The 14,961-nt window shown below is 33.0% G+C and overlaps 1 protein-coding gene across 1 annotated transcript in view; it reads left to right on the top strand.

Annotated features, from left to right (window-relative positions):
• Positions 1-1,996: 1,996 nt before the first annotated feature.
• Positions 1,997-14,961, top strand: part of LOC117116597 — a gene marked incomplete in the record, with an annotated part of 18,715 nt that continues 5,750 nt past the window's right edge. Inside the window, 11 exon segments of the mRNA XM_033260669.1 lie at positions 1,997-2,112; positions 2,720-2,858; positions 3,432-3,670; positions 6,827-7,011; positions 7,906-8,042; positions 8,233-8,377; positions 9,924-10,041; positions 11,076-11,225; positions 11,537-11,577; positions 13,921-14,039; positions 14,647-14,914. Coding sequence (XP_033116560.1) covers positions 2,742-2,858; positions 3,432-3,670; positions 6,827-7,011; positions 7,906-8,042; positions 8,233-8,377; positions 9,924-10,041; positions 11,076-11,225; positions 11,537-11,577; positions 13,921-14,039; positions 14,647-14,914 — 1,519 coding nt within the window.

Here is a 14,961-nt window from a genome sequence, read left to right as displayed (position 1 = left end):
AGATAGCAATGGAAAGGAAGGAAAGGAAATGAAAGCAATTAAGAACAACGAAAAATGAAGTACATGAAAAGGAAAGAGGAAAAAGGAAAAGAATGTTAATGAAAAGTATGATGAACTAGAAAAGAAACGAAGGAAAAAAGAAAGGAAAAAGAATAGAAAGATTAAGAAGGAAAAATAAAAGAGAAAGAAAGAAAAAGAATGAAAGCGAAAAGGTAAAAAACGAAAAAGAAAAAGAAAGGGAAAGAAAGAAAAGAAAAAGAAAAGATAATGAACTGAGAAGAGAAAGAAAAACGAAAGGGTAAAGAAAGGAAGAGGAAAAAACGAAAAGGTAAAGAAAGGGGAAAAAAGAAAACGAAAAGAAAAGAAAGAACAGAAAAAAGAAAGTAAGAAAGGAAAAGAAAAAGAGAGAAAGCGAAAAGGTAATGAAATGAGAAGAAAGAAAACGGAAGGGTAAAAGAAAGGAAAATAAAAAAGGTAAAAAAGGAAAAGGAAAAAAAAAGAAAGAAAACGAAAGGGAAAGAAAGAAAAGAAAACGAAAAAAAAGGAGGTTAAGTAATAGAAAAAAAACAAAAAGATAAAGAAAGAAAAAGAAAGAAAGAGAAAGAAAAGAATAAGAAATGTGGAAAGGAAAGAAAAGAAAAATTTAAGGTAAAAAAAAAAAGGCCGGTGGGAAAACGAATTTCCAAGACAGTGGTGCACGGGGCGAGATATTGACCTTTTCGGAGTGTCGAGATTACGCACTTATGCGTAAAACACATAAGCCTGGTTCTCACGAGAGCCCTAGTATCCGGATCGGGAGCTAACCGTTAGCGCTAACCGTTAGCACCTGCGTGAGAACGCCCGATCGGTTAACGCTTACCGTTAGCAGTATCCGGATACCGTTAACGGTTAGCAAGCGCTATCGGGTAGCAAGTTGAGCGCGTTTTTATCATCAACCAATCATACGTACGCGTTTACAATTTTCAGATTCTTATTGGCCAGTGATTCGATCATCATATTTTTTATATCCGGATTGGGATTTTTTCGTATTGGACGCAGGGCAGTTAACGGTTAGCAGGATCCGGATCCTGCTAACCGTTAGCAGCAGTGTGAAAACATAGCCATAATCTAAGCCTATTTAAAACACACGTGCGGAAAACACGCGTGTTCGTGGCATAAGCACTAAAATTACGTACTTATGCACAAACACGTGTTTTCCGCAAACGCACATGTTCACGTACGTTTAGGCTATTTTTGACACATACGCCGATATAATGTTAAGGCAAAAGGACAGCCAGGCACGATAGATTCCTTAAAGTATAAATACCTGAAAAGGGAATAATAAGCCAGGCGGCAGTCTCGCAATGTCACTGACACTACCGGGTCAGTTAAACAACGTAGTCGAAATTTCACTAGATCACCTGTCGCTTTGCTTGGTCTATGCAGTTGCGGGGATATTATTAGGAAAAACACTACAATGCACTGCATCCAGCATTGCAATGGACCTTTCCGCTAAGCCCCGCCCCTTGGATATTGTTGCTAAGGTCCCACAGGGCGACAGTGTTAAAACATAGGCGAACACGTGCGTTTGTGGGACAACACGTGTGTTTGTGAGACTTGCGCGTATTCCTAGCGCTGTTCTGATTAGTCAGTTGTTAAGTTTGATTGACACTCCGGAAAGGTCTGTTAAACAGGCTACCAAGTAACAAGTAAGTAAGTAAGTAACTGCAGTGAAACCTGTATTAAATTTTAAAAGTATTTAACTAACAGCTTGGATGTATATCCATTAATCTTGGTAGTAATCAATTGTAAATTTAAGCCACTATATATATATATATATATAAATATCGTTTTTATGTAACATAATATAGAGTCATTCGGTAGTTCGATTAGATAGATTTAGTTTTCATAAAACATAATCTATTTTTAAAAAACGAGCTCATTTAAATTGATTGATTGATTAAATTTGCCGTTTTTCCATATGTTGGCAGTGATAAAAGGTGACTTGTTTGCAAAATTTTAACATTTCGAACTGAAAAATAGGTTGGCGCTATCTGCACATCTTTGATTCTGCAAGACGTGACTAAAATAAACACACTTTGCGATTGTGTTTCCTGCACTGGCAGATTACAGGTAGTTTCCACTTTTCTTGTGTAAATAGGTCTATGTTATAGGTTAAAATAGTTTGATGTCCAAAATAGATATACATACTGTAGGCCTAGATCCACATTTTGTCGGATCCTAACCCTGTCTCTTATACACATCTAGATGTGTATAAGAGACAGTATATATATATATCTGTATATAATGAATTTTATATGTACATATTTAATCAGTTTCTCAATATATAAAATCAATGTTGATATAATAGTGTTTATATATAAAATATTGTTTGAAGGTGTACATTGCAAAGTAATCATATATATTAATGCTTGCGGTACACCGCGTAGAAAAGAACTGATGTTGTTTGAGAATGTCTCAATGTTTTGATTAAGTTGCTTCAATTGTCTTCAGGGGAATAATATCTGCAAACAATTCCAAACAGTAATATACTTATATGTTTGGGTAGTGAGGCTTGCTACTGATTGGTAGAAAACTAAACAATAAATGAGATAGGCCTAAATAATAATGATAACAGTGCTCGAATAGGAAAATGTTGTAATAATCGTATAAGCATGCTTATTAACGAAACGTTCCTTTATATATAACTGCATCACGTTTTATTTATATCATTTGTCAGTTAGTTGGTTCCGGCATACACTATGTCAATCATGCGCTTGCTGGTGTTTATGGTAATGGTTTGTGTGCTTCTACAAACTGTTCAAGCTCTACATTACCGCGGCGGAACATTTTACTGGAAGAGGATCACCGATAAGAAGTTAAGTCACTAATAACAATTACTTTAATAATACTTGTATCTTAATTGTATTATTGGGCCGTCGGAGAGCATAAATGCTTTTATGACCCACATTGCTTCAAGTGACGATACTACTAATTTTTGTTGAAAGGGCTACGATACATCGTCCGTGCGCAAAGTCTATACCTTATATTTGTTTCATTTAAATTATACATATTTTCCATGGGAGCTTAAATAACTATTTAAAAAAGTCTATTCCCAACTTCAAGAATTACGTTTCAGTAGTTAACTAGGGATGCATGCATTGGCATTTTTTAAGTTCAGAGGGTATCGGGGAAAAAATCAAATTAAAAGTAAAGGAACAAAATCCGATATATTCGGCTTATGTTATAGAGTCTATTTTAATTAATTGACAGTTGTGAAGACAACTGAAAAGAAAATGAAGAAGTTCTGGTTCAAGAAATGACAAAGTGGTGAAATAATTAAATTCAATTTAAAGAACATTGGCTTCATTTAACTGGATACACACTGTGTAATGAGTACCAGTACGCTCGAACAATAAAATAATATAAAGTTTCACTTTCATTTTTCACAGGTGAAAATTTTTTGGCGCCTGTCTTTTCAAAAAAGTGAAGGAACGTACCCGTGCCACAACGTAGGCGATAAAATATTTGCTGAATACTTGAATATTTTGAGATGCAAAACGTGTGTATATGACCAAACTATCATCCAAAAGCTTCCATTGACATGCATATCAAGTAGCACAGAAAACGATTGGAATCTGTTTGAAGGCTCAATGACATATGAAGCTGAAAGTAGTACCTTTGTAATGAGGTAAATCAAATGGCTCTTCTTAAAGTGGAATTTACATATTTTCCCATTCTCAAATCCTTAAGTACATTTCCCTATTAAAAAGACTGTCTTTCTCAATGCAGTTTCTTTAGAAATTTGAAATTACTCTTCCCCTCTAATGTTATTAAAATAGAGTTAGGAAATAACTTACCTCTAAAACTGATTTATAGTGTCTTTGAAGGCTTTAAAATTTCTGCTTCTTACAGCAGACGCGGAGGATCCTAACCTTCCCACCGTTGATGAAAGTCAGGCTGAGATAAAATATTTTCAAATATATAACGTGATTGCAGCTCCTGGTGGTCTGGCAAATTTTAACTCTCCCCTTCTTCAGAAATGCCATCTGCCTCCGCCAAAGACAAAAGATATAGATAAAATAAATGCAATACTCTTTTGTATTGTCTAAATAATTATAAATTATTAAGAGACTGTAATTAAATCGGTGACGCCCTGGACCTATTGTGATAACGTACGCTGTTGATTTTTGTATTTTATTATTTTCACAATGTATGGTTAATCAAGAACAATCACAGAATGTGTGTGTTGATTCTTATAGACTTATTAAAAGAATATAAAATTTTATCATATCTTGTTGCTTCTAAATCCCACTAAAGCGAAAATATATTATTTTAACTATTGAATTGGGTAGCCTATTTATAGACCTAGAGCTTAAAACTTACTAACAGACTTAAAAGGTAGAATTTCATATATCTAATAATAAAAAGTCAAAAATAACCACCGAGCACTGAGAGACTGCAAATGAATACGTTATTGAAAGAAGAGCAACAACAGTAACGGTATGTAAATGTCAAATCGAACAGCATTGGAAGTAGAAAAAGAATTTAAAAACAATACTTAAAAATTGAGACGATATCACATTAAAAATAAAATACTGTGTTATAATAGCCAGTTAAATTATTTCCAGGCACGTACAGTATATCCAGTAGGTGGGGTATGAGATTGGTGCGCTCGCACCCAACTAATTTGAAAGGCCCACATTTTCATGACAAAAAGTACTGGTACTGAATGAAGAATTTTGGGATTTTTTTGTGATTTAAAAAAAAAACAACTTAATTTTTTACATTTTAATTAATAATCTGTTGCTAGGCCAGCAATATTAGGGATTTGTTAATGCCGTAACTGCATCCAACCGGCATAGAATAATTAAAATTATCAAGGTCCCAGACCTAAATATCTCTAAAAACTTATGAATAGATCTATATGAAACTTTTCAGAATATTTTTTCATGGTCCAATAAAGAAATTATTAAATTTTGGTAACGATCCAGTGTTATGTGTGGATGTGGGGCCCATTAAAAAACCCCTCCCATACCAGATATTTCAAAAACGGATAAACTGATCTGAATGAAACTTTCGGGAAAGTTTAATCATGTTAAAGGAAGGCATTATTTAATTTAAAGAATATTATTGGACAGTTAATTAAATTATATAAATGCAATTTAAACCAGCTGCAGCTAGGTTAAACGAAAACAATTACCGTGATATGCATGAACAATTTTTGCTTTCAATCACTGAATCGCTATGAACGAAAACGCAGGACCCTCTCATATGGTTATCAGTCTCCATATCGCCATCGTAATTACCACTGCAGCTATAGTTTGAGTCTTACTAACGTCGAATTAGTTTCACTGAATTTTTTTAACTATTTTTTTCGAAATAGCCTCTGTTTTTGTCCTAATATATTTTTTCTTCTTCCATCCCGTTTTCCTAATGTTTTGCTCAAAGTTTTTCTGACCGGCACTTTGGGGCACTTTCCGTGCTTGAATTTTCTTCAGACATTGTCAAAGCAAAGACCATATCAACGATGTGCATATCAAAATATGACATCATTCTACATACATTAAAAATTAATAGACATTGTAAGTCTAGTTATTACTATTATTATTAATTATCGACATTGTAAGTCTAGTTATTACTATTATTATTAATTATCATTATTAATATTATTATTACCCTCGCCCCACGAAGTGAGGTGAGGGTATTGCAATGAGTTGCTTAGAAAAATCAAGTTATCTAGTTGCTCCACTTGCACGTCTTTGTATGTATATTTATATATACGTGTGTGTGTGTGTGTTTATATATATATATATATATTGTTACTATTAATATTATTATAATGCAGCATTCTTTTTGTGTAGACTGCAAAATCTGAATCTAAGCAGACAATGCAAAGCTCAGTTGGCTATTGTTGTGAGAATTTTTGCTGGAGGCAAAGCTCACCTGTTTATTTAAATCAGTTGGCTATTGTCACTGTTATTTGTTAGTTTGACTTGCCATTGTGTACGCTGCTAGTGTAGCAGTATGTTGCACATTCAGTATTTTAGCTTTCCAGTTGCGGCTATTGTTCCCCAATCCAGGTAGGGATGTTTCTGATTTAACTGTATTTATTATTTATTTACTCTAGCAGTTACTATGCATGTATGTCTATTTAAACTGTAGCTGTATGGCCAAAACTTTAGTTTAATGTTAGAATTGAGGTAGGCTGAACAATACAGTTAGGAGTTAGGACAGTTTTTACGTTATATATTTATATAATACATTTATAATTTATATTTTATAAAATATATATTTTATATAATATATAAATTTTTATATAATATATATTTTTATATATTGTATAATTGTTAATATATATAATTGTTTATATAATATATACTTTTTATATATTGTATAATTGTTATATAATATATATAATTTTTACATATCATAGGAAAAATATATACTATATAAAAATATATAAAGTATATATTATACAAAATATAATATATTACTTTAAAAAAAAACCGAAATGAGACACATTGCTGGTGAAATCATATTGATATATGCACCAAATTAGGTCAAAGCCAAAATTCACCTGATACATAGCCAATAATATTATACCCCTACAATACAACAACAACAACCAGCGGATACAAAGATATGGAGTGACAGCAGGGCGAGGGTTTGTAATCTCAGATTATCTTGTTGTTGCTGTTGTATTATTATTATTATTATTATTATTATTATTATTATTATTATTATTAGTATTATTTCCATTATTAATATTATTCTGTTTTTCTATATATATTAAGGCAGTTTAAATGATAATCATTTAGGCCTATAATATATTTTGTATATTCAGCTATGAAACAGAAGGGCGTTGTACAGACAGCAGTTGGTTATATCTTCAAAATTTTGGATCTGGAAGGTGCTGGAACCTGTTAACTCAAGTTGACTTGTCGATTACCAATGATTCTCCCCGGGTAGTGGCTGGTATTCCTCTCCAACGTGTCCGACAAGGCTGCGAAACGTTGATTGATCTAAAACGTAAACCAATTTAAACATTTTCAGAATCAAAAATCATATACTGTTCCACACACAAACAAGATATTTGAAAAAATCTCACACACCAACACACGCATGGGCCTATACAATGATAAATGATGATGAACACATTTTTGAGAAGGACCTACTGTCCTTATCAGGATTCGAACTTAAGTTGCTTCGATTACCGTTCTCACCTGAGATATAGGTCAAGTGGTATAGATATTGCTTTTTGATTTTCCCATTAGAACACGTTTTTTCTCAAGGGTATACGCAATGAATAATGATAAATCCAATCCCATTGATTAGTTTCCTCTATTCTATACTCACCTTTTTTATTTACTTTTTTAAAAATTTATTTCATCATTCCTATCAAGCAAACAGTTATACAAAATGCTTTTCTTTTACGGTTTGCCTAACTACTGTTTATTAATAACAGAATATTTAGTTAATTAAGAGAAATGAACTCACACAGTTTAAATACTGTGACCTTCTAAAACGTTCGGTAATTTCTTTAAGTTTTTCAAAATTGATAAAAAAGAAAAAGATAAATTGTTTATTACAATAAGCAAGTAAAGCAAAGGCAGCATGTAAATATTCTTATATCATAGGCTACATTGTAATAAGAATAATTCAATAAATAATTTAAGAAGAAACGAGTGGGCTAGCATTGCTAAAAATAATTATGTTAATTCACTTGAGAAATTATTTATTATTAATCTATTACCTGTATCTATAGGCCAATGCAAACCATTACAAATATATGTGGAATTTTACTATTTTTTAAAGCGCTTATCACAGAATCTTACAATAAGTATCCCATCTTTGTTTTAAAAATAAGCAATTTTGTTACGTTAGCATTTTACATTTGTTTTTTGAATGATTTTCGACGAACAGCTACTGATCCTAACGGTGATATTATCAGATGTCGTTGGGCGGATCCTAGCAAACAGAATCCGTCAGAATGCCCTGGCGACGCCGGGAATGCTCGTGTTTGTGGGAGTCCAAGTGAAGAACACGCCGAGATATTCGAGGTAAAGTCATATTAAATTGGTCAACTTCTAGAATAAATTGAAATAGATATTAAAGAAAGAAATGAAATTAATTAGAAGGAATGGGAAGTGGAAGAAGAAGAGGCGAGTTATAGTAAGAGAGACAAAAGGGGAGAAAGTGAAACACAGCTATCCATGTTTGTTTTAGGTTTTACGTTTCTGCTTTTTACAGGACACTTGCAAGATTAAATTCCAAGCAGAAGGGGCACTGATTGGTTATTATGGAGTGTCGGTAATGATTGAAGATTTTGACGAAGACGACCTTCATACACCAAAGAGCACTGTACCGTACCAATTTTTAATTCAAGTCACTGAACGTTAGTACAATATCTCGACATTTTTTAATGTGCCTATGTAGGAAAGTGATAGCATCTCCCTGACATAACATTCCTATTGTTTATGTACTAGACAGTTATAATCATTCTTGCAATTAACAACAACAACAGCAATATCATATTATTATTATTATTATTATTATTATTATTATTATTATTATTATTATTATTATTAGTGTAACGTTTTGGTGTTTTTCGTGTTTGGTGGCGGTCCAAATGTTAAGTGTCGTGCGTGCTTCTTGTGTTAAACAGCCGCACAGATCTAAATGGCAGTTACATGGATTGTTAAATATGACCCAAGAATAAGGTGATTACATTTTGGTGACGACCCGGAGTAGGGTGTGGATATAAGAACCATTTAAAGGAAAACGTTCCAGACCAGATATTTAAACTAATCAACTGATATGAATGAAAACTAAGAGAGAAAGTGTTCGGTGTGCATGTTAGGGCCATTAGATCCCAGACCTGAATATCTCAAGAATGGATCAATGGATGAAAATGACAATTAGCAAACTACTTTGTCATGTTTTGATAAAGAAATATTGCAATTTTGGTTACGATCCAAAGTAGGGTGTGGATATGAAGACCATTTAAAAATATCTTTACCGTATTACCGTAGGCCGAAACAATAGTTATATGATGAATATTTAAAGTGCAACTGTAGGTGTATAGCGTTTTAGTAGTAGTAGTAGTACGGTAGTAGTACTCGTGGAGGTGGTGGTGGCAGTAGTATTCGTAGTAGTAGTTGTGGTGGTGGTAGTGGTGGTACTAGTTGTATAAGTATTAGTAGTATTTATCAACATAATAGAAAAGCATCATGACTACATAATTAATATCGTCATAAATACAATTTTCTTATTTTAATTCATTAGCTCTATCAATTATTATTACTATTTTTATTACTAATATCGTTATCGTATACTTCTCATTTCTATTAAGCCTAAATAGGTTTTGGTGTTAAGTTTACATATTGTTAAAAAGATTAATCAGTCACGTTATACTTTATTATCATTTTCAATATTATAAAATCGTATACATTGTTCTTCTACATTAATTGATGACAATCAACTATAATAAAAGATCACGTAACTTATTTTCAATGTTTTTATTATTTTATTATTCTGAGCACTTTCAAAGCTTTTAAACCATTTAACCAATGTTGTCACACAATGTCTTAAAATGTTGACACTTTACCCCATTTCTGTTTTACTTTTTTAGTGGTTTTAAATGTTTAGTCTTGATTCTGGCGCTATATAAATTCCATGATTGAATGATTAATTGATTGATTGAGCATTGATTTTAAGTATCACTTTATAGCTTTGTCTTAGTTTTGTATACACGTCTATTTTTTAAGTGTGTGGTTTTATGTTTTATTGTGAATGCACCACATGACGTGTGGATATCAAGTAATAATTAAGCACGAAAAATGAATACAGCATAATATATACTGTATACTGACTCAATAAGAAATTGCATTCATATCAAATTAATTTCTATGGTTTCAGTTGTTTTTTGTATTTTTCTTTAGCCGGATCATGTGTCGGGCCTACCGTAACATTAGATGAAGACTGTGCGATTATAAAACCCGACGAATTGTGGCAAGCTATAGTTACTGCAGAACTGCCCAGTGGTTCAGATGGAAACCGGTGGGTTTGAAATATTACACAAATAATGAATGTTTATGAGTGCAATGAGAAGAATATTTTCATTAGTTGAAAGATTGACTGCTTCATTCAACGCGACGGAGTTAAGTTGAATGAAACTTCTTTCATTCATTATTTGTTTTATAAATCACCTAAATTAGATTCTTGTCAGTTGATATTTTATCCAAAAAAAAATCTACCTATATCCTGAATGAAATAGTCCAGCTTCTCTTCAACCAATGGTAATAGGCTGAGGCGTGCAATGTGAGCGAAACGGACCGAACAAAAAATGCACGGATGGAACTAACCATAAATGCACAGTTGAATTGGTGTAAATAACCAATGTCACGTGATAAAAATCCACCAATCAAATGACAAGGATTGTATTTAGGTGTGTTATAATTTCTTTTATTCATTTTCCTATATAAAATCTCTTTCATTTTTATCATAATGTAACGGTATTCATAAAAATACTATTGTACCATGTTTTTCCTTTTGATAAAAAAATAATTTTCATCAATTATAGTCTGAGACAGCTTTGTGTCTGCAGGTGTTACTGATTGAAAACTTGGGTCCCTATTTGTTTCTCGTTTACAATCAGTGTATGTATTAGAATTGTATGGTACCCTCATAAAATAAACTTTAATAAAAAAAAAAGAATATAAATTTTACGTCTGGTGCTGTACTTCTATGTAGTTGACGCTGTAAATAGTTAGCACGCTAGGGTCTTGTCTCTACTTTGTTATACGTCATAGTAGGCCTTTACCTTGATAAACCATTTCGTTGTTATTTGCTACAGGTATGTCCTCAGGCTTTCAATTAGCAGAAAGTTCGAAATATCAGTAGCTTGATTCTCCCAACATCCTGCTAAACCCAATAATTTATTTACTGGGCAGTTATATTTCAATAAAATTATAGACTCATTATCAAATTTAAATATACTACATGTTTAGCACTAATTAAAATATCAGCTGTAAGGACCACCCATAAGTTAATCTAAGACTCTTTTAACAATGCTATTTCGTACTTTCCTACAGAGTTGAAGAACTTATGTATAGTTTACCGAGGGAAATGACTTACACTGAAGATAATCCACCACCAGGAGGCTACGTTCAAAGTACTCTATCACTTCAAACCACCGAAATCGGAGAGTATGACTACAGTATAACGGCAACAGATGATTACGGGTATTTTAATTAATTTTAAGTCTTTTTGAATCACAAGTAAATTATATCAAAAATCAATATTATTGGTATCATCAATATTATTATTTTTTTTTGTAATAAAATATTTAGAATGCAAATATAAAGCAAAGATATAAACGAGCAGCGTTCCTTCACAGGTATTTCCAAAATGCTCAAGGTTTCGAAAGAAATTTGTCTATAAAATAATCAACCATATACTAAAACAATAATTAAAATTCACCATTTTTAATATAGATTCATGAATATTAATTGACAGAGAAATAACAGAAATAACAAAATATTTTATTTTACAGAACCCAAGGACCTACTGCTTTCGGAAAAGTTTACGTTACGAGTAAGTTAACTAAGATGTAAGATTTTTTTTATTGTCACATAAAATAAGATACATGTAAAATATGTTTTCTTGATGGAAAACGGATAAATGTAGTATCAACTATTTGCCGACTAAAATCTAAAAAAAAATAGGTTTACAAATGAAATTGACAAGTCTGAGCTAGGCCAAGATAAATATACGAACAAAATATATAAACCACTTAAATAAGAAACGCGAATGCCAAAACAATAGTGATTCACCGAAGGTGACCAGGGTGGGTCTTCACTATCTGATATCAAAACAGCTTTACTGTCACACCTGAGTGCATGCAGGCAAACGTTATGTATTATTCTGGGCTCCGGTAAGTATTGAAAAGTAGGAAATAGTTATCGACTTTTAATGAGACACAATTAAATTTCGCTTCGCTTTCAATTTACTTGTACAAGCTGCTTACCACAAGAACCAAATATTACGGTACTTTTGATAGCCGAGAAAAATACATACTTTTTCTAACTTCATTTGAAACGTAATATCTTATAATTAGAAAACACAAAGTATGCAATATGCGTATTGAAATTCTATTGTTAACTGTACTAGCTTAACTCAGATAGTATTTTTAAAATATCTTATCTACCGTATATTATAATTACACTTATTTCAAAAACCAAACAATCACAATAAAAAATAAAAAAAATAAAATAAAAACCAAACGGAGGTCCTCAAAAAGGGTCTGGGATTCGAAACCTACCAGTCTGAAAAACTGCAACAACATAGATCATGCGGTGTAACTTACCATATTTTGAATCATCAGTTTCACAAACTTTTAACTTTTCAAAGTATAACGGTGTAAATAGACACAATGAAGTTCGGTTTCCACTGGAAATAAAAGGGGTCTGTACGGCAAACACTTGAACTCACTTCTAAAATATACTTAAGCATCAGAAAGCCAATGAGCAGAGTGTTTAACAACCGAGTTAGCCCTCAACCATTCATAAAATTAACATTACATGTATTTGTTATGAATTTAGTCTTCAAATATACATAGTAAATAAAATATTTCTGTAGGACCACTTGGGTTTCACAATAAATTATCAGTAGTCTACGAAAGCTCTGAGTTGACTAGGAGAATATCCAAAGGTCCTGAAAGATCATTGTCCAGGACGTTACAACTATTTACGTAGGGGTCTAGGGCCAGTGATAAATTTCCGTAGTATAATGTTATGCCAATCTTAAGCTACATTTTCACTAGACACCATAACGACAAGACAACGACACGATAAAAATGCGCTCAGTGTTGAAGAATATAAACGACGCAATAATATTATGTCGTTGCCTTGTCGTTATCGTGTCAAGTGTAAATGTAGCTTTATTTTAGTCATGGTCATGAATAATTGTTCTATTTTATCGAAACTAATCGCGACGTTTAACATACTAAGAGGGTTAGCGAGGACGCTGTCTGGCCTGCAACAGTGGATCTTTCCGGAGAGCTAATTAATCTGAACTCACCAATCAGAACAGGTTAAGAAATGCGTACGTGTCATACAAACACACGTGTTGTCCCCACAAACGCACGTCTGTGCGTATGTTGTTACATACGCAATAATATCGAAGAGCGGGACCATAAGTAACAATATCACAAGGGCGGGGCCTAGTAAAAAAATTCATTGCCCACAAGCAAAGAAGCTATGCAGCTGTGTAGCAATGTTATGGATATCAGCCTTAACATAGAAATTAGCCACTATCATAATAGGCCTATTCCCCATTGTGATATGATTTTATTGAAATACAAATAACATTACCCAAGTATTACAGATGATGATGAAGTTACAGCACCGGACCCTCCTCAGATTCTCATCCATGAATCTTTTCCGAGAAGCAATACCGAATTGGATGGACGTCTGTGCGCATGTTGTTACATACGCAACAATATCGAAGAGCGGGACCATAAGTAACATAGAAATTAGCCACTATCATAATAGGTCCTATCCCCCTTTGTGATATGATTTTATTGAAATACAAATAACATTACCCAATTATTACAGATGATGATGAAGTTACAGCACCGGAACCTCCTCAGATTCTCTCATGAATCTTTTCCGAGAAGCAATACCGAATTGGATGGACGTCTGTGCGCATGTTGTTACATACGCAACAATATCGAAGAGTGGGACCATAAGTAACAATATCCCAAGGGCGGGGCCTAGTGGGAAAGTTCATTGCCCACGAGCAAAGAAGCTATGCAGCTGTGTAGCAATGTTATGGAAATCAGCCTTAACATAGAAATTAGCCACTATCATAATAGGCCTATCCTCTTTTGTGATATGATTTCATTGAAATACAAATAACATTACCCAATTATTACAGATGATGATGAAGTTACAGCACCGGACCCTCCTCAGATTCTCATCCATGAATCTTTTCCGAGAAGCAATACCGAATTGGATGAGACGTTAATCGATTGGTTTATTAAATTTGATTCACCGGTAAAGTATATATTAAATTCATATCATTCTGGATTGACAGTCATGATTATTTAGTGATACATTATTGGTTATACGTCTAAATACTAATACGATGTTTTTGTTATCTTTTCTTCATTTGTTTACTAGCTTTATAATTATTAATGTTAAATATAATAATAATCATAAATCACGCATAAACACCACCCCGCCCCCACACCCAAATTACACACCTGCTGTATGTTCTATTAGTAATCTTCGTGGTATTGTGCTGTATTGTGTTGTAACTATAAAGGCTTTTGTAATGTTGCCAGTTGTATCTTTTTAATATACAAAGTAGTGTAAATTAGTGAAATTTTTCAACAAGAATGATAAACTTTATGTATAAGAAGCTTCACTCCCGGCGGGCTCGTTGAGGTCATGGAAATTCGAAAAATATTCTTCAGAGTCAAACCACTATGGTTACATTATATTTTAAACAGTTGCGCCGACTGGTATTTGGCATCATCAGTACTAACAAATTTATTAGCATTACCGAAAGTGTATTATACGTTATCTTACTAATGCAAGTGATAACAAGATATAAGTGGCCAATATTCTCTAGAATAATTATATACCTTAACATCTGTAGGTTTCAAGGCCAGAGAATAGCGCCTACGTTACTATCACGGATGTTACAATGAGGACAACATTTGCCCGATACGACGCATCAAACCCCGATGAAGTAGATTTTCCGACAGATGATCCAACGATTGCTCGATACAAGGCGCCAACAAATTTAATTGGTGGTCGAGAATACCTCATTCAAATAGACGAAAGTTTCGGGGTTGTCAAATATACAGCACTTTGTTATCGATCCGCCATTAAATCAGATCGTTCGCTTTACAATTTCAAGAATCGTAAGTCGTGTTACTACAATTATATATGTATATATAGGCCTATATAT

This window comes from Anneissia japonica, unplaced genomic scaffold, assembly GCF_011630105.1.
Source record: "Anneissia japonica isolate Jap-2015-1 unplaced genomic scaffold, ASM1163010v1 scaffold199_len4679917_cov187, whole genome shotgun sequence".
Classification (NCBI taxonomy): Eukaryota; Metazoa; Echinodermata; class Crinoidea; order Comatulida; family Comatulidae; genus Anneissia; species Anneissia japonica.
The sequence above is the reverse complement of the archived record's forward strand: the minus strand, read 5'-3'. Positions and strand labels throughout refer to the sequence as shown.